Genomic DNA, 21,331 nt, shown 5'->3' on the forward strand with positions numbered 1-21,331 from the left:
CAAATCACCAGGACCAGATGGATTACACCCCAAGGTTCTCAAGGAACTGGCAGACGTGATCTCAGAACCACTGAACTATATTTTTCAAAGATCCTGGAGCACTGGGGAACTACCAGAGGACTGGAAGAGAGCTGATGTAGTTCCCATCTTCAAAAAAGGGAAAAAACAGATCCAGGAAAGTACAGACCTATCAGCCTGACCTCAATACCTGGGAAGATTCTGGAAAAGATAATCAAACAACAAATCAGCAAACACCTTGATGAGAACAAAGTTATCACTAAAAGCCAACATGGGTTTGTCAAAAACAGATCGTGCCAGACAAACCTTATTGCATTCTTTGACCAAGTGACAAAACTAGTGGACCAGAGGAATGCTGTAGATTTAATTTACTTGGATTTCAGTGAGGCATTTGATAAAGTAGATCACAACCTACTACTTGATAAGATTAGATAGCATCACCACCAGATGGATTCGTAGCTGGCTGACAGGCCGTACTCAGCGTGTGGTCCTCAATGGAACTGCATCTACATGGAAGGAAGTGTGTAGTGGGGTGCCCCAGGGCTCTGTTCTGGGGCCAGTGCTCTTCAACATCTTCATCAACGATTTGGATGAGGGGATAGATGGGGAACTCATCAAATTTGCAGATGACACCAAGCTGGCAGGAATAGCCAATACTCCAGAAGATAGGCTTAAGATACAGGAGGATCTGGACAGCCTCGAACACTGGGCACTATCTAACAAAATGAAATTCAATTGTGAAAAAAGTAAGGTTCTGCATTTAGGCAGGAAAAATCAAATGCACAGGTATAGTATAGGTGGTACCTTGCTCAATAGTAGTAACTGTTAGAGGGATCTCGGAGTCCTAGTGGACAATCACTTAAATATGAGCCAGCAGTGTGCTGCAGCTGCCAAAAAAGCCAACACAGTGCTAGGCTGCATTAACAGAGGAATAGAATCAAGATCACGTGAACTACTAATACCACTTTACAATGCCTTGGTAAGGCCACACCTGGAATACTGCATCCAGTTTTGGTCACCACGATGTAAAAAAGATGTCGAGACTCTAGAAAGAGTACAGAGAAGAGCAACAAAGATGATTGGGGGACTGGAGGCTAAAACATATAGGGAACGGTTGCTGGAATTGGGTATGTGTAGTTTAATGAAGAGAAGGGTAAGGGGTGATATGATAGCAGTGTTCCAATATCTCAGGGGCCGCTACAAAGAAGAGGGAGCCAAGCTATTCTCCAAGGCACCTGAAAGAAGGACAAGAAGCAATGGATGGAAACTAGTCAAGGAGAGAAGCAACCTAGAACTAAGGAGAAACTTCCTGACAGTTAGAACAACTAACCAGTGGAACAACCTGCCTCCAGAAGTGGTGAATGCTCCAACACTGGAAGTTTTTAAGAAGAGACTGGACAGCCATTTGTCTAAAATGGTATAGGGTTTCCTGCCTTAGCAGGGGGTTGGACTAGATGACCTCCAAGGTCCCTTCCTACGTATTATTATTATTATTATTATTATTATTATTATTATTATTATTATTACAATGTTCAACTGAGTTTTAGCTATATTAAAAATAGCTCTGTGTAGATATATTATTTTGTCTATCTTATATGCTTCATCGTGCAGAAATAGCATAAATTTGTCCGTTATATTATAGCAAAATAGCAGGGACTTGTCCAGGCAGTCTCCAAGAACCAGATATGGTTGAATAGAGTAAATAATTATACCATATAACACAGCCCTTAGGACAGTAATTCATTTCCATCCTATAGCAGACTGGTTCAGAATACAGCCCCTTGCCATTTGGCTTCTAATTTAGCACCATAACACTGGTGCTGAGGTCATTACATGGGCTGCCAAATTTGTAAGTCCAGTATTAGATTTATATTCTGCCATTTTATTTCCATCTTAGAGGTAGTCCCGAGATTATAGAGTTATATATAACCTTACTTAAAATTTGGCCCCATATAGTTATTTTTCAGAAAGCATTACACAAATTCATTTAGATGATTTGGAGCATTTGTGGTAGAGTTGAGCTGCCTTTTTGTTTTATTTTGTTCAGCTGTTGATTTTGGTTATGGGTGGTCTGTTTTCAATTGTATTTTTTTAACTGTAGTTATCTCAGTAACAAATTTCTGTGTTTTCTATCAGAATCTTGTCAGAAAATACCTTCTGACTTTTCAAAACAATTTTAAAGTCTTCCATCAGTTAAGGCTCTTTTGACAGAATAATTTCCTTTCATCTTAGAATTGATTGTTATTTTTCTCATCATTTTTCTTGGTTATTTCTAGACATATAGCAATAGCACTTATACTGCCCCATAGTGCTTTACAGCACTCTCTGGGCAGTTAACAATGTCAGCGTATTACCGCAACAATCCAGATCCTAATTTTATTGGCTTTGGAAAGATGGAAGGCTGAATAACCCTTGAGCCCCATCAGAATCGAACTCCTGACTGTGGGCAGAGTTTGCCTGCAATACTGCATTATAATCACTGTGCCTAGATGTATTCCATATAGTAACATTTATTTAACCTGCATCATTGCTTCAGTTATCCAAAAGTTATTTGGCATTTTCCTATCCTGCAAGCCTATGCCTAAAACAGCTTCCTAGAGTGACTCTGAAATTATTTAATTCAATTTAGGTTTCTCCTTAAAATTAACTTTTTCTTTGTATTGTTTCCTTAATTTTTTGTTATTGCGAGTTATCAAAATATATTTATTTAAACTGGACAACCCACGATTGGCTCACTGTTCAGAAGTATTTCCTTAACTAGGCTGCCTCCCACCCCCAAGGCTGCCGCCAATCAGCTGGAGCTGCGCACTTTGATCCTGGGCTCTCAGTAGGACCCAGGCAATGCCTTGCACAGTTCCGGCTGACTTTCCCACAAGCCTGTGCTGTGCTGCCACTGCATCACCTCATCTACTTCTACACTTTTTGTTACACTTTTTTTTACAATGGTGTTCAACCCGTCGTACATGTACAACCTGCCAGGTGCTGATGTACCACTAGTGGTATGCGTACCACCGGTTGAAAAGCCCTGTGTTCTGTCCCAGCCTGTGTGAGTTCTTGTTGTACTCACAAGGATAAACCCCTCTTCCAAGAAACAGGCAGGAACCGCAAGAAAAAAACAATCCCTTTTATTCTCACAGACTTGAGTGAATGTCCAAGGCAAGCAAACAGTTCACAGAAACTCCTCAGCACGAACGTTTGCCTTTGGCAACCAGCACCTCCCACACCTCCCCTTTTATAATTCAGCCAAGGCGTGGCTTCCTAATGCCTTCTCCTTTGCCTTTGGAGCCATCCCATTGCATTCCTCTGTCCCACCTGCTTCTCCTGTCTACACATTTGTGCATCCGGGATTTGTTCCAGCTGCTCCTCATCTCTGTCCAACTCAGGCTCCCAGCACGGCTGTGTCTCAGCCCGAGCGTGAGTAGAGGGGCCAGGCTCCTCATCCGATTGTAAGTCTTGGAGCTCTTCAGAGCCCTCCTCTGACTCTAATGTCACTCCAGGCCCCTCCTCCGCATCTGAGTCCTCAGACTTAGCTGCTAGATCCACTGGCTGGCGAGGAATCACAACATCCTGGCCTATGTTACCAATCAATTCCCTAGCAACATCTTTACTTGTAGGAAGCTGGTATGGGACATCAGTAATCACAGTTGAATTTATTCTTCCTGCTGGCTTTCATTGATTTGTGGAAAGTTCTCAGGAAGCATTGGAAATTATCTGATTGTCGCAGCATAGTGGTGCTTAAAATGGCCACAACTTTCACAAATTTCATTCCTATGGTAGAAATGGGACCTAGCATTCTGTTTGTTAGCCCATTTGAGGTACCTTGTAAGAATTATTGCCCTATGATTCATTGTTTCGCCCAGTTGAAGGTTACAAAAGACACACTAGTTTTAGTATATATAAATAACAATACAACCTATCTCAAATTACCTATATCTGTGTTTACTATCTTCTATTATAGAAACCCTATATCTATTTTAAATTACAATGGAAAGCCTATATACATGGATAAGCATGGAAAAGTATACCAAAGGGGTAATGTTATTGAGAAATTAATACAGAAGGAAAAAACATTTATAATTGTGATTACTTCTATATTATATTTATCTTTGATTCCATTGTAATACAGGAAGAGATGTACTATATAACAATGTGATTTGTGTACAAATATGAATGGATAAATTAATAGAAATAAAATATCATAGATATTATTTGCACATCTATACACCAATGCAAATAGGGACGCGGTGGCTCAGTGGGTTAGGACGCTGAGCTTGTCAATCAGAAGATCGGCAGTTTGGTGGGTCGAATCCCGAGTGCCGCGTAACAGAGTGAGCGCCTGTTACTCGTCCCAGCTTCTGCCAACCTAACAGTTCGAAAGCACATAAAAATGCAAGTAGAAAAATAGGGACCACTACAGTGGGAAGGCATCAGCGTTCTGTGTGCCTTTGGTGTCTAGTCATGCCGGCCACATGACCACGGAGACCTCCTCAGACAAGCGCTCTTGAAACGGAGATGAACACCGGCCCCTAGAATTGGAAACGACTAGCACGCATGTGCGGAGGAACCTTTACCTTTACCTTACACCAATGCAACTTATCCAAGTTAGCCCTTTATTTTCATAATTCATCAGTCATAAACCTCCATCTGGAAATTACAGTATTTGGTTGCTATAGTTGTTAAGAATTTTTTTAAAAGGCAAAGAAATACAAATCTAACCACAGTACAATGGTGGGAAGCAGGTGGCAGTGGCTGTAAGCTATTTATACACTTCATTTGTCACTGTATGGCATTGGAAAGTAACCAAAAGCTAATGATTCATATTCAGTATTAATATTCTCCAGCTTTTTGCGTAAATAGCCACTAGCTGTTTAGGAATATTAATGAAGCTATCCATGGTATTAGTAATAGTAAAAACAAGCAGTGGGAATCATTATAGAATATATTATAGTGTACTAGGTCTAGTCTCACCATATAACTAAATTTTGTGATATGTAAGAGATATTATGTAATATAAAGCTGCTCCAGTTTATTTTAGTGCCTTTTTCCTTTAGAGTGGCTAGCATCCTTATTTAATATGATTACAAGTATAAATCCATATATTTTTTTCAAAAATGTCAACAAAATAATCCTGAAAGTTAAATATAATCATAATCATAATAGTAAAGTTGGAAGGGACCTTGGAGGTCATCTAGTCCAACCCTCTGCTCAGGCAGGAAACCCTATACCATTTCAGACAAAATGGCTGTCCAGTCTCTTCTTAAAAACTTCCAGTTCTGGAGGCAGGTTGTTCCAAAATGTATTTAAGCCTCCCCGTCGGGGAATCGAAGCCCGGTCTTCTGCGTGACAGGCGGGGATACTTACCACTATACTAACTAGTTCTGTTTATTTTCTCTTTTCTAGCTGTTGTGCTATAGTTAAGTGAAAGAGGAAAAAGGCTCTGAGTTAGATGACATGATTAATATTTCATCATTGGTTTTCCCTTTCTTTCATTCTGATAAGCTATCAGAGATCCTGGAATTTGAATTATCTTTTCTTCTTTTTTACAGCCCTCTGCTATCTAAGCAAAAGCAGTGATCCCAGTTGGTTCTTGATATATCTTTCATATAAGCCACTATAATACCTCACATTTTTCCTCCTTTACTTTTTTTGTTTCATTCCGTTCATATTTTATAGATGGAAGATCACTGGGATGTTAAAGAGACAGCACTTTGTATATCTTTCATAATCAATACCCTTCATATAGTATTTGTAATTCATTTGAGACCATGATTAACTTGAAACTTGAATAATGGGCAGCTTTCTGCAGTGATGTTGCTTCAATTGTTTTCTGTAGTGACATCTCCCATCAGCCTTTGAGATGGCCTGAAGTTAGTGATGATAGGAGCACCATTAATTATTCAGGCAGTCCTCAGGACCAGAGTTAAAATCAGTAAGTTCATCCAGAGGCCATGTGAAAGCTTACCCCTTTCTTGTGTGGCTTATGAAACTGCATGAAAACAAATCCCAATTTTCATGTGATTTTTGGAGGTTCCAGAGGCTATGTGACAACATGGTGTTCTCTCGCATGGCCTCCAGACTCTTTGGAAGTTAACTGGGAAGGCAGTGCTCTTGCACTGCTTTGAAGCCTCTGAAAATTGGCATCTGGTGAGTAGAGTCCTTCCTGTGGGAAAATGCTTCTGTTTTTATTTTTTTAAAATAATGAAGAGTTTAAAAATTGGACACTAGAATGATTTCAGTTAAAAGATATATATATATTTAAATTTGACTAACAGTTACAGAATGGTGCAAAATATTCCAATGTTAGAAATACTGAAGGATAGTTTTGAAAAACAAAAATCAGAAATAAATATTAATGTCAACAGCTGTATCTGCCTCTGTGGATAGACTGTGTCTAAACGATGTGATGGAAGGAGACACCGAAAATATGTTACACTGGATATACAAAAAAAACTGGCTGATGTTTTAATTAATAAAAGGGACTTAAAAACAATAAACCAAAAGAGAGGACCTGGATAGTTTTTCTATACTGGTCTTAACAAAAGAGAAGTTTTGAAGAATCTATTGAGAAGAGGCAAAGTAAAAGTAAAAACAAATTGTCAACGCTGCTAACATTGGATGTTCCTGCTCTGACAATGATGAAAATGCAGCCATTTTCTCTAATCCTTTAACATGCTTTTTCTTGCTTTTAGAAATCAGGAGCAGCGTTGTGTGTGTGTGTGTGTGTGTGTTAGGATGTAAGCTCAGCTAGCCATAATAACGCTGCTGTGAGAACCCAAGGACAAGCTGATAACGTTTTCGCGGGTTGAGGAGCTGAAGAGAAAGCCCACGCTTTAAGCTAATTGGGGAATGTGCTTTATGACAGTTTATTGGGGATGGGAATTATACTTTGTTACTTTGTATCTGGGGGAAGGGAATTTAGTTACTGGGTTCAACTATGTAGTGCCGATATTTTGTTTCCTGAATAAATGTTATTTAAGGAAGAATTTTGCCTCAAAATTCTTTTGATGGGTTTCATCTATCAGAACCATGACAGAAATGTTGTTCTACAACATTATGTGAATGGATTAAAGATTAAGATTGTTAGAAGTGAAAAGAAGGAATATAAAGTTGGTTTATCTGATCAAGGTTAAAATAGATATGTTGTTATTTCTGGTAACCCTTAATGAACTGTTGCTAACACAAGGATTGAAATGACAATGCTTTAAATTTATTTATAGATAAGAGATACGGATAGTTCTAACTTATAACCACAATTGAATTTGGAATTTGAGCTCTAATTTATAGTACTAATTAAGTAATGGGCCCATATGACTGCCTCACTCAATGACTACGATCTTGTCTTTCCCATCTGTAACTGTGTGTAAGTCATTAAGCAGAGCATGGGATGCCTCGGGGTGGTGTCTGAGCTTGGTTATTTTCTTACAGACATTTCATTACACAACTAAATAACATCATCAGTGCTCTTAGGGAAATCATTCCCACCAATACTAACAGATTAACCTCTAGTATATAAAATGAGAGCATTCCCTTCTAGGACCAATGATACTATCTAGTTTGGTAATGAAATGTCTGCAAGAAAGCACCCAAGCTGCTTTCTGAGCAGCAAGAACACCACAGTTCAATCTGAAATATAAATATCCTTTTCTATCAATCCTACACACATAATTCCACACAAAATTAATGAAATCAGTTCATCTTACTGAACTAATAAATGTTACTTGCTTGATTAATATTTTGGGTTTCAAAACACATTCACAGTTCATTGCAAAGAGGATGAGTTGAGGATGTAGGAGTCTTTTGCTTGCATATTAGTGGGCTGCACTCCTTTTTTTCTTGTTCCTTTCTCCTATCCCTATTGAATACTAATTTCAACATTAAATTGTGGGTAATAAATGAAAGGTTATTTGGGGTAATTGACAGTAGTTTTGCCCAATCAAACACAAATGTATCTTTGATTTTAGGATCCAGCCAAAGAATCAGGAGGATTAATCTGCCTTCTAATTATTCCAATATTAAAGGATAAAGACACTGTTTCCCATTATTTTTTAATCAGGCTTTTGAATAAAAACTAATACACAGAGAGTGTTTTTCCTCTTAGGAAACAAAATATGAATTGTATATATTCAGACCTCTTAGAATGAGGTTTATTTATTTATTTATTAAATTTTCATGCCTTCCCTTTATTACTTTATAAGTAACTCAGATATTGAAATATTTTATTTAATTAATGATTTATTGGTATCATGCCTTGGTTATTTTTCCAAATAATTCAAGGTGGTGAACATACCTAATACTCTTCCTCCTCCTATTTTCCCACAACAACAATCCTGTGAGGTAGATTGAGCTGAGAGACAGTGTCCAAAATCACCCACTGCTGTTCATGAGTAAAATAGGACTAGAACTCACATTCTTCTGGTTTTTAGCCTGAAGCCTTAACCACTAAATCACCACTATACCAAAAAACCACTATACCCAAAAATGGTGGATTATTGCAAAAATTATTTTGATGATATTGAAGTTGTTAATGTTTACATAGTTTTCATAGAAATATTGGTAGTTGGGCTGTTGGTTTGATCTCCGAGCTTGACGATTTAGCTGCAGACATTTCGTCTCCATTCAGGGGGACATCTTCAGTGCACTTTGAATTGTGCTCGTCTATTAGAGCACTGGCCTTTAAATATCTTTTTATGTGATGTAAATTGGTGTGGTTGTTATTTGTCTGGATAATTCTGAGTCGTGGTCTGGTTTTGGACTGTTTGGCTGGTTGTTGTTGCTGCTGGGCCATAGTCTTTGGAGTTTTAAGTATCGTCTATGTGATGCAAATGTCCTTGTTTGTTTGGTTGCCTCTGAGTCATGGTCTGGTTTTGGGGTTTTTGGCTGGCTGGCTGTTGTTGAGACATGGTCCGGTTTCTTGTGGGAGATTGTGATTTTTGTTGCTGTGTGGTGGGGTGCCTGTTTGCTTGCTTTAAATGCTGCTTTTGGTATTGAAGTAGTTCTTTCATTCTCAGCGGTTGGTAGACTGGGTCATTGTCAATGTGTCTGTTTATTGACTTACTGGTGGAGAACCAGGCTTCGAGGAATTCTCTTTCTCCCCTTGATTTCAACTTGTGTCCTTCTGAGTCTTTGTGGATGGACATGAAGGATCGTGGGTCATGTCTTTTGATAGCCAGTGTTTGTGCAGTCTGATAGTTTTCTTCCTGTTTGGCCGACATAGTTCTTTTCACAGTTCTTTGCACTGGATTCGGTATATGAGAGCCTGATCTTTGGTTTGTTTATTATTATTTTATTATTTTAGTTATTCGGTTTATATACCGCCCTATTCCCAAAGGACTCAGGGCGGTTTACAAGGCAAAATTTAAAAACAATCCAATAAAAATTAAAATAAAATTAAATTAAGTCTAGCCGCAAAAATTAAATCACAATTTAAAAACATTAAACCCCTCAGTCCAGACCAGATAGCTCAAAGTGCCAGGTTTTTAGGTCCCGGCGAAATGAATGAAGGTCGGGGGCAGTCCGGAGTTCTGTTGGCAGTTGATTCCATAGGGCAGGCGCGCCCACAGAGAACGCCCTCCCCCTGTGGATCGCCCATCGGCAATCCTTGACCGGCGGTACCCTGAGGAGGCCCTCCCTGTGGGAGCGCACAGGATGATGGGAAATTGACGCTGGCAGCAGGTGTTCCCTTAGATAATCCGGGCCCATGCCATTTAGGGCTTTATAGGTCATCACCAGCACCTTGAATCTCACCCGGAGGGCAACTGGAAGCCAATGCAGCTCGCGGAGAAGAGGTGTTACATGGGAGTATCGGGAGACTCCCATCACAACTCGCGTGGCTACATTCTGCACCAGCTGAAGCCTCCGAGTGGTCTTCAAGGGCAGCCCCATGTAGAGAGCATTGCAGTAGTCTAGCCGGGAGGTCACGAGCGCATGGGTGACTGTGCATAGCGCATCTCGGTCCAGATAGGGCCGTAACTGGCGCACCAGGCGAACCTGGGCAAAAGCCCCCCTGGCCACGGCTCCTATATGATCTTCCAAACTGAGCCGTGAATCCAGGAGGACACCCAAGTTGCGGGCCCTATCAACAGGGGGTAACACCTCACCCCCCATAGTTAACGATGGAAAAGATTGGTTAGTCTGAGATGCCGGTATGCACAGCCACTCAGTCTTGGCAGGATTGAGACGAAGCCTGTTTCTCCCCATCCAAACCCGGACCGCCTCCAGGCAATGGGACATCACGTCGAGGGCATCACTGGGTTGGTTCGGGGTGGAAAGAAAAAGCTGGGTATCATCAGCATACTGAAACCACGAATGAGCTCACCCAGCGGCTTCATATAGATGTTGAACAAGAGGGGAGAGAGGACCGACCCCTGAGGAACTCCACAAATGAGAGGCCTCAAGGCAGACCTCTGCCCTCCCGTCAACACCGACTGCGAGTGGCCCAGGAGGTAGGAGGAGAACCACCGCAAAACAGTGCCTCCCACTCCCAACCCCCTGAGACGTCGCAGTAGGATACCATGGTCGATGGTATCAAAAGCCGCTGAGAGGTCTAATAGGACTAGGACAGAGGAACAACCCCTGTCCCGAGCCCGGCAGAGATCATTCACCAGCGCAACCAATGCCGTCTCCGTGCTGTACCCGGTCCTGAAGCCCGATTGGTATGGGTCCAGATAATCAGTTTCCTCCAGGAACAGAGGGAGCTGAAGTGCCACCACGCTCTCAACCACCTTCGCAAGAAAGCGAAGGTTGGAGACCGGACGATAGTTGTTCAAAATAGCTGGGTCCAGGGTAGGCTTCTTGAGGAGGGGCCTCACCACCGCCTCCTTCAAGGCGGCAGGGAAGGTACCCTCCTTCAAAGAAGCAGTTATTACTGCCTGGAACCAGCCTCGTGTCTCCTCCCGGGCTGCATATACCAGCCAGGAGGGGCACGGGTCTAATAAACACGTTGCGGAACTCAGTCTCCTCATGATCCTGTCCACCTCATCTGGGGTCACAGGATCAAATTCACTCCAGGTAACATTCTCTAGACTGCTCGATTCCTCCCCGTCAGTCTCTGTCCAGTCAGAATCCAAACCGGCTCGAATCTGAGCGATTTTGTCCGTCAGATGATAGCTAAATTCCTCGGCTCGCCCCTGTAAGGTCTCCTCCTTCACCTCCTGATTAAGGAGGGAGCGAGTCACCCTAAACAGGGCGGCCGGGCGATTATCTGCGGATGCGATGAGGGCAGCGAAGTAATTAGACTTCGCTGTCCTCATCACCGCGAGATAAGACCTTGTAAAGGTTCTTAACCGCAACCGGTCAGACTCAGACCGGCTGGATCTCCAACATCTCTCTAGACCACGTCTCCGACGCTTCATTTCCCGGAGCTCCACAGAAAACCATGGAGCCCACCGGGATCTGCGCCGGGTCAGGGGTCGCAAGGGTACAACACGGTCGAGCGCCTTGCTGGCAGCCCTTTCCCAGGCATCCACCAAGGTGTTGGCCGGGCTGTGAGCGAGGGGGATAGGTATAGACCCAAGCGCCGTCTGGAACCCTTCCGCATCCATTAGGCGCCTGGGGTGGAACCACCTGGTCGGTTCCGCAGCCCAGCAGTGGGGGTTGGCATAGTGGAAGACCAACCGCAGGAGGTGATGATCGGACCATGACAGGGAGACAATAGATGGCGAGCCCCCTCCCAGGTCATCAAACCACTGCCCAGATAAGAAAAGTAGGTCGAGAGTGTGTCCTCCCCCATGAGTCGGACCCTGAATTACTTGGGTCAGGTCCATGGCTGTCATGGAGGCCATGAACTCCCGGGCCAACTCAGACGACCCTCCCAGAGAAGGCAGGTTAAATTCGCCCAGAACTATAAGTCTGGGAAACTCAACCGTCAACCCTGAGAGGACGTCGAGAAGTTCGGGCAGGGCCATTGCTACACAGCTGCTACACAGCTGTCTGCTCCTTAGGTTTTGACAGGGCCCGTCTAAGAGTTGAGGCTCATTTGCGGGCTACTGCGAGGTCATGTTGACATAGTAGTGTTGCTGTCATCTCTGAAGCATTCTGTACATAGGGAATTGTGATTCATTTGGTCATTGTTGTCGCTATTGTACTTGTTGTGTTGCTTTGAGTGTTTCTATTGTTTGTGTGTTATCTCCAGATGAAGTTCATGGATATTCATTTTGCATAAGTGTTTTTGTTCTGCTGATCTGGCTTCCGTGGTGTTGAAATGGGATTCTGCTCTCCCTAACAGTGTTCTGACACAGTTTTTTTGTCGCATTTGGGGTGGTTGCTGTGAAAGATGAGGCTTTGATCTGTATGTGTTGCCTTCCTGTAAATGGATGTTAGAAATTGGCCATTGATGGTTCTGGTTACAAGGACGTTCAGGAATGGCAGTTTGTTGTTATTCTCAGTTTCTATTGTAAATCAGATGTCTGTGAAGACAGTGTTGATTCTTTGGTAGGTGTGGTCGACCTGGTTGCGCTTGATTGTCACAAAGGTATCGTCCATTTAACATACCCATAGCTTGGGGTTTATTTGTGGAAGTACAACTTCTTCGATTTTCTGCATGATGACTCCTGCGACCAGGCCAGATATAGGAGATTCCATAGGCAATCCCCTCAGTTGTTCATAGATCTCTCTCAAATTTGAAGTAGGTGGTTAAACATAGCTGGAGGAATTTGCATGTGTTTTCTGTTGTGAGTGGTCCTCTTGCGGTTGTGTGTTGTCCAGTAGTTCTTTGATTAGGTCAATTGCTAGTTTCAGATCCTCTGATGTTAATAATGCGATAACATTGAATGATGGCATTGTTTCATCATCATCAATGTGTAGGTTATTGAACTTGTCCAGGAATTGTGTGGCATTGCTTATGGAATATTGGGAATTGCTGATTAGGTGCCTTAGGCGTTTCCCCATTTCTTTCGCAAGGTTGTAAGTGGATGTGCCAGGGAGTGAGACAATTGGTCTGAGCGGGGTGGTTTCTTTATGCACTTTTGGAAGACCATAGAACTGTTCTATATTTGAACCGGTTGCTTTATTCTTCGGTATTCCTCTTTGGTGATTTGATTCAATTCCTGCAACCTTTTTAGGGTCTTGTTGATCTTGTTGGTCAGTTTCGTTGTTGGGTGTCTGTTGACGTGTCTATAAGTAGATATATTGTTTTCTGTTCTGAAGGACTTCTTTGCTTGTAGTTCCAGTTTTGTTAAAGATGCTGGAGTTTTGTTTGTGTCTCATCATTGGGACGACAGTCTGGCATATTTGTTGTTGGGCTTTGCTGAGGTCTTTCGGTTTTAAGGCATATTCTAGGCTTCCTAGGAATTCTGTTTGGCGCATCTTTATGGTTGAAGTTGAGACTTTTTGTCAGGACTTGTTGTTCCTCCTCTTTGAGTTGGTGGTTGGATAGGTTCTTGATCCAGGCCTGTTTCTTGTTGTGGGAGTTGTTGGCCATTAGTCTGGATAGCTTCTTTTCTCTTGTGTTTGTTGTTCCACATTCGATTGCGGTGTTTTAAAACTTTGCATGAGTTGTGGTTCAATGGTGTTGTTGCATAGGAGCTTTTGCTCAGTGAGGCATTTTATATATTTGTTCAGGTGGTTATGAGCATCTGTTATCATCAGTCGGACCATGTGTTTACCATTATGTTTTGCTGTTGTTCATGCTGCTGGATGATTGATTGGTTAACACTTCAAGGGAGTTTGTTTTGTCATAGGCATTCATGAAGGAAGAATAGTTGCTTACATGTGGAGGCTTCTCTGCAGGTGAAGGTCTCCTAACGGCAAGCAGCATTGAGCATTGGATCCCCGAAAGTGGTTGAGATGTGTTTGAATATTAGTAGCTCGCGTTGGTAGTTGGGCTGTTGGTTTGATCTCTGAGATTGGCAATTTGGCTGTAAACATTTTGTTTCCATTTGGGGGAGACATCTGCTTTGAATTGTGCTCATCTGTCAGAGCACTGGCCTTTAAATAACTTTTTGTGTCATGTACATTGGTGTGGGTGTTATTTGTCTGGATGTTTCTCAATCATGGTCTGGTTATGGGCTGTTTGACTGGTTGGTTGTTATGGCTAGGCCATAGTCTTTGGTGTTTAGGTATCGTCTTTGTGATGCAAATGGTCCTTGTTCATTTGGTTGCTTCTGAGTCATGGTCTGGTTTCGGGTTGTTTGGCTGGCTGGCTGTTGTTTTTGAGACATGGTCCGGTTTCTTGTGGAAGGTTGTGATTTTTGTTGCTGTGTGGTGGGGTGCCTGTTTGTTTTAAATGCTTAGTGACTTCCTTATTAAGCTTAATTTTATACAAAAGCATTGTTGAAGCTGATTACTGATGGATTGTGAATAGGATATTCTAGAGCCTCAGGATGGTGTGTGAATTGTCTCACAAGGAGGAGAGGGAGACCATAGGCAAAAGTTCAGACGTTTATTTAGTTCAGCTCCGGACAGCTGACAGGCAACACAAACCGGCTTTTATAGAGAACTGTCAAACGTAACAACCAATCAGTGAACTGTGCTTTCCCGCCGCTAGGGCGGCGGCCAATAGTCTTGCGGCAGTCTGACAGCTCTGGGGCTGTTGTTGGCTGCTAGGGGAATCCTCTCAGCTGAGCGGCCGGCTCAGCTGGAGGACCTGATTGGGGACTGCCGTGCTGACAGCTCCGGCGGCTGTCAGCTGGATCGGACTTGGCGCATGCGTGTTTGCTCTCGGCAGTTCTTTTGACAGCTGTCACTGTCAATGGCTGCCTGCGGGTTTGCGCGCATGCGTTGTTTCTTCCGGCAGCCTTTTGACAGCTGTCAACTGTCAACGGCTGCCGGGTCGGGGTTTCCCCAAGATGTTTGAAGGCTCCTGGGGGTTTGGTATGTATCAGTGTGATATGTATACATTCAAGAAGATACACATATATCATCTTTGTTCTTTAAGCACAGAATCACTTCATTTCATGGCAATTTCTAATAGCAGTTTGTAATGATTTCTGCTAGCTTAACAAATGACAATGGCATATAAATTTGCCTCTTAAATTTGTAGTTCAATTCAAGAATTTTTTTAAAAAATATTTTTCATGACTGTACATCAGGGGTCTTCAGACTTGCCCCTTTTATGACTTGTGGACTTCAACTCCCGGAATTCCTCAGCCAGTGTGCCTGGCTAAGGAATTCTGAGAGTTGAAGTCCACAAATCATAAAAGGGCCAAGTTTGAAGACCCCTCCTCTATGTGTGTGTGTGTGTGTGTGTGTGTGTGTGTGTAAATTTTAAATTGCTAACAAAGAATTAAGGGAGACTGATATGCATTTCAAACTTATTAGTTTTCATCAGTCAGCCATACCCTTCTGAGATTCGAACCTGGGCTGATTGCACATTAGGCAGTTGTTTTCACCTCTAGGCCACAGGCTCTCTCTCGCTTTGTTAGCTGAGAAGCAAGGGGAGATATATGTCAAATGCTTGTTAACTATTTTTAGATTACCTGACTGATGAAAACACACACACACACACTTGGTTTAAGTTACTTTTTTATTCGTATACCCTTGACCAAAGATTGGTACACTCCTTATAGCTGGGATGGTCGTCCTCTTTTACCAAGAGGACGGACATGCATGGAGTGTTGAAGGAGGAAGGGGACATGTGCCTAGCCAGCCAGATCAGCTGAATCAACCTTGGTGACAGATGTCTCAGCCATGATCACCCTCTCATTTTTCATTCCAATATTAGGTCTTTGTACAAGTTAATAAACGTCTATGCCATGAAACAATACTCTTCGTTAGAAAAAAAGAAACTATCTGAAATCAATATTAAACAACCATTTTGCTTCCACGATTTAGAGCAGGGGTCTTCAGCCAGCATACCTGGCTGAGGAATTCTGGGAGTTGAAGTCCACAAGTCATAAAAGGGCCAAGTTTGAAGACCCCTGATTTAGAGAAATATCTACAAACACTGTTTATATTTTGATCCTGGTTCATATATGGTTGTCTTAGCAGATAGTTGACCCTATTCCAATAAGGCTGTCTTAAGTAGGAGTGTTCCGTAAAGTTCCAGTTGAGTTGCTGTATACATATACAAATAAATAAATAAAATGTGAGCCACATCCAGTATCAATAAAATACATTGGTTATAAAGTTTTTCTTTATTTTGTCTCCTTTGATACTAGTGTGCTCAGCCTTACATGTACCCCCAAATCTTTTTTCAGGGAATTCTTAAGGTAACATGCAGAGCAAGTTTCTTATTTCTCTAGGAAGTATAATTTTGTGAACAGAAATACTTGCTATAGTTGAAGCTATTTTGTAAAACGGCAGTTCTGAGTTTTTCATAGGCAATAACAATTTTCTCATACTTACTTATATTCAAGAATCCCATATAACTATTTGCAGGGTGTGTACTAGGGTTCATGCAGATTTTTTTCTCCCTGTAATTATTTTATACTCTTTGTTTTTAGGGGAGTTGGTTGCATTTTTGTGGAAATGATTCAAGGAATTGCTGCTTTTCCAGGAATGAAAGATATTCAAGATCAGCTTGAAAGAATATTTCTGGTAAGTTCCTACAACCCATTTAGTGAGTTTTAATTTTGTTACCTCCCTGCTCTTATTCATAAAAAAATTGAAAACTAAAAATTGTTTTAGATTATTAGTTCTTTTGAACAAAACAGTGCAATATATACTTGTGTAACTCATTATTATACATTAACTAAAATCATTAATTATTAAGAATTTCCCCCCCTTTTCTCATGAAAAACTAAATAATAATAATAATAATAATAATAATAATAATAATAATAATAATAATAATAATAATAATAATAGAGAATGAGAGGGTGAAGATCTTGTGGGACTTTTGAATATAGACAGATCGCCATTTGGAACACAACACGCCAGATATCGCAGTCATAGAGAACCGAAGAGTACAGTTGATTGATATCGCTGTACCAGGAGATACCAGAGTTGAAGTAAAAGAACTGGAAAAAATTACAAAATACCACGACCTGTCCATCGAAACTGCGTGATTATGGATGAAACGTGTAACAGTGATACCCATTGTCATCGGGGCATTGGGAACTATGTCCAAAAACTTTGCAAAATACATCAAGAAATTGCAGCTTCCTGCAATAACTCCAGCAAAGCTACAAAAAACTGCGCTACTCGGAACATCTTACATTTTAAGGAGATACCTGGTTGATACCTAGGATGCTGGCAGCAACCCGTGTCAACCATTAGTGCTAGTCAATTTGAGTGTTCAATTGACTGAGTTTCATGTTTAATGAATAATAATAATAATAATAATAATAATAATAATAATAATAATAATAATAATAATAATGATGATGATGATGATGATGATGATGATGATGATGTTGGAAGGGACCTTGAGGTCATCTTGTCCAACCCCCTGCTCAAGCAGGAAACTCTATACCATTTCAGACAATGGTCCAGTCTCTTCTTTAAAACTTCCAGTTTTGGAGCATTCACCGCTTCTGGAGGCAGGTTGTTCCACTTATTAATTGTTCTAATGGTCAGGAAGTTTACCTCCTTAGTTCTAGGTTGCTTCTCTCCTTGATTAGTTTCCATCCATTGCTTCTTGTCCTGCTTTCAGGTGCTTTGGAGAATAGCTTGACTCCCTCTTCTTGTGGTAGCCCCTGAGATATTGGAACACTACTATCATGAACCCCTCGTCCTTCTCTTCTTTAAACTAGACATTCCCAATTCTAGCAGCCGTTCCTTATATGTTTTAGCCTCCAGTCTCCTAATCATCTTTGTTACTGTTCTCTGTACTTTTTCTAGAGTCTCAACATCTTTTTAAAATCGTGGTGCCCAAAACTGGATACAGTATTCCAGGTGTGGCCTTACCAAGGCATTGTAAAGTGGTATTAACATTTCATGTGATCTTGATTCTATCCCTCTGTTAATGCAGTCCACACTGTGTTGGCTTTTTTGGCAGCTGTAGCACACTGCTGGCTCATATTTAAGTGATTGTTCTCTAGGACTCCAAGATCCCTGTCACAGTTACTACTATTGAGCAAGGTACCACCTATACTATACCTGTACATTTGTTTTTTCTTGCCTAAATGTAGAACCTTACTTTTTTCACCATTGAATTTCATTTTGTTAGATAGCGCCCAGTGTACAAGGCTGTCCAGATCCTCCTGTATCTTAAGCCTATTTGTAGATTGTGATTCCTTATATTTATAAAAGTGATTCTTATTTTGAACATTATAATTTTGGGATTGGTGGTTCACATCTGTATCATTTTCCTTTTGCACTGGCGATGTGCAGTGTAAATGTTCTATTTAATTAATTAATTAATTAATTAATTAATTAATTAATTATTGGGACTTATATGCCGCCCTATCTCCCGAAGGACTCAGGGCGGCTAACAACAATAACATACAATAAATACAGAAGTTAACATAAAGTTAAGATAAAATTAAAATTAAAGGCCTCTGTACAATAAATTAAAATTAAAAATAAATTAAAAGTTAGAGTTAAAAACTTAAAAACATAATTAAAATCCCTGTCAGTCCAGGTCAGCCAGGTGGAAAAGGAGTGTTCTGAGGCCGCGGCGAAAGGACTGGAGATCTTGGGCCATCCGAAGTTCATGGGGGAGCTGGTTCCACAGGGCTGGCGCTCCCACAGAGAAGGTCCTCCCCCTGGGGGTCGCCAGCCGACATTGTCTAAATGTTCTATTTTATATCCTGTTCATTTTTTCAAGGAATTTTATTAAAATATATTGTAGTATAAAATAATGAAAATAAAAATCAGAAAAGGGAAAGAAGGCATAGGAGAAAAAGAAGAAAAAAGCAGTGATTTCGAACTCTTTTAAGTATAATACAAATACAGTTACAGCCTCAGCTTTTTGCTTTGCATTTCAGGTAATAACAGGACATTTTATAGCTGAAAAATTAAACCAATCCTTAACCTAAAGTTTCATTTATTCCTTCTGTATTGAGTATAAAGTCCAAATGGGAACAAAACTAAAGGAATTCCTCTGCTTGTACAACAGTTGTCTTTGCCATTTCCACCAGATCTATTGTTTTATTCCATCTACCTTTCTATTGTAAGAAATAAGATCCCTTTCCGTTTGTTGGCTTCTTCCTTTGTAATTTAATATTCACCTTGTTTATTAAATCAATCCTGGCTTTCCCACTCTTTTATATTCTTTCACTCCCTCTTGTGGTCAAAGAGTGAATCTTTTAGGTGGCAGACCTACAAGTATGAAATTATATCTTAATCAGTCACATTCAGTTAAGGTTGGAAGCTTTTACTCTCTCACAACAAGCACCTCAGAGTTATGAGTTATAAATCCTATTATCCAATGAGCATGGCAGATTCATAGAGAAATTTAGATCATGTTTCTCAGAGACAGATTATAAAAATAAAGTTATTCCAAGCTTCCTTATTTTAGCTTATCATTGGTGTTCCTCCCCCTCAATTAGCATTCATGATGTTTCTAAAATGGCACACTCTTCAAAAAGGGAATAGCACAGTGTAACCTCTATCTACTTGATAAAATAGAAAAATGTGGCTTAGCATCACCATCGGGTGGATTTGTAGGTGGCTGACCTGCCATGCTCAGCGTGTGATCCTAATAAAAAAAGTTCAAGTTTAAAATCTTCAAATTCTCCCAGCATCTTTTCTAGCCAGGCATGTATTTTTTTCCAATAACTCTTTGCTTTGGCACATGTCCACCAAACATGGTAATAAGTACCTGACTTATGTTTTCATTTCCAACATCTATCTGACATGTTTTTAAACATTTTTGCTAATCTTGCTGGTGACAAGTGCAATACATAAAACATTTTATATAAGTTTTCTTTATAAGAAATTGACATCGTCAGTTTATAATTTCTTTCCCACAAATTTTACCATTTTTCTAATTCTATAATGTATCCAAATTTTTTTTACCCATCTTATCATTGTTTCTTTAGCTTGTTCACTTTCCATTTTCAAATTTAGTAGAAAATTATAAATTTTCTTAATTATTTTCTCGTCAGAAGTTAATAATATCTTATCAAACAAAGTTGGCTCCTTGTAAAATCCATACAGTTTAAGATTTTTATCATATCTAACTTGCATGTGTAAATGTACCCATCATGATAGATTGATACCATGATTTTCTATTTCTTGTTTAGATTTTAAATTTCCTTCAGCATTTAGAATATCTCTGTATGTCCGGATTTTGCAGAATTAACTAAATTTGGATGGACGAATCCTTCCATTGTTGAAAGCCACCCTGGAATTTTCAGATAGTTTTTACATTTTATTTTTCCCCATGTTGTTAATAATGCATGTCTTATATAGTGATTTTGAAAGTACTTAATGAATTTTATTTTTCCCATACCATAAGAAGGCATGCCACCCCAATTGTAAACCATGTCCCTCCAAATATAACAACCTTTTGTTTCTAAGAATTATCCATTCTTTTACCTATCTTGTAACATTTTCATCTTGATTCTAGCTTTCTTTCCTTGCCAAATAAATTTCAAGATTAATGAATATAAATCTTCAAAGAATTTTTTCTCAAGTTTTATAGGTATTGTTTGGAATAGAAATAAAATTTTCAGTAATATATTCATTTTCAGTGTAGCAATTCTTCCTAGTATTGACAATTGCAAGTTTTTCCATTTTTCCAAGTCCACTCTTATTTGGTTCAATAATTTTGTACAATTATCTTCTTTTATCTTTGCACATCTTGCTGTTAAGTATATTCCCAGGTATTTAACCTTTTTAACTATTTGTAGTTTTATTTTTTCTGACAGTAGTTTTTTTTTGCTGAGAGATTTTTAACTATTACTTTAGTTTTTTCTCTGTTTATTTTCAGTCCTGCTATTTCTTCGTACTGTTCTATCTTTCCCAGTAATTTAGGAATCATCTCCAAAGGTTCTTCTAAAATAAATACCAAGTCATCTATAAATGCTTGTAATTTGTATGTTTCACCTTTTATTTCTAGTCCTTTAATTTTTCTATCTTGTCTAATATTTCTATTTAGAACTTCCAAGGTTAAAATAAATAACAATGGCGATAATGGACATCCTTGCCTTGTATCTTTTCATATCTCAAAGTTCTTTGTGTAATCTCCATTTACAATCACTTTTGCTGTTTGTTTATTGCATATTGTTTTAATCATATTTATAAAGTTTTGTCCAAAGTCCATTATTTTTAATTGCTGATTTATAAATTGCCAGGAAATATTATCAAATGCCTTTTGGGCATCTAAAAATATTAGTGCCAATTGTTTCCCTGGATCTAATTCATAGTATTCCAATATGTCCATTATGACTTTTAAATTATTTTTAATTTGTCTCTTTGGTAAAAATCCATTTTGGTCTGAATGTATAAATTCAGTTTAAAAAAATTTCAGTCTCTCTGCTATTATAGA

At 39.9% G+C, this 21,331-nt stretch overlaps 1 protein-coding gene across 6 annotated transcripts in view; it reads left to right on the forward strand.

Annotated features, from left to right (window-relative positions):
* The window catches only part of CDK14 (cyclin dependent kinase 14), a 289,922-nt gene that overhangs the window by 142,075 nt on the left and 126,516 nt on the right, over positions 1 to 21,331 (forward strand). For all 6 annotated transcript variants that reach the window (XM_081344348.1, XM_081344350.1, XM_081344345.1 and 3 more), the window contains one exon: positions 16,398 to 16,491. In XM_081344348.1, coding sequence (XP_081200474.1) covers positions 16,398 to 16,491 — 94 coding nt within the window. The remainder of the gene's footprint in view (positions 1 to 16,397; positions 16,492 to 21,331) is intronic.

Source organism: Vipera berus, assembly GCF_964194415.1.
Source record: "Vipera berus genome assembly, chromosome: Z".
Classification (NCBI taxonomy): Eukaryota; Metazoa; Chordata; class Lepidosauria; order Squamata; family Viperidae; genus Vipera; species Vipera berus.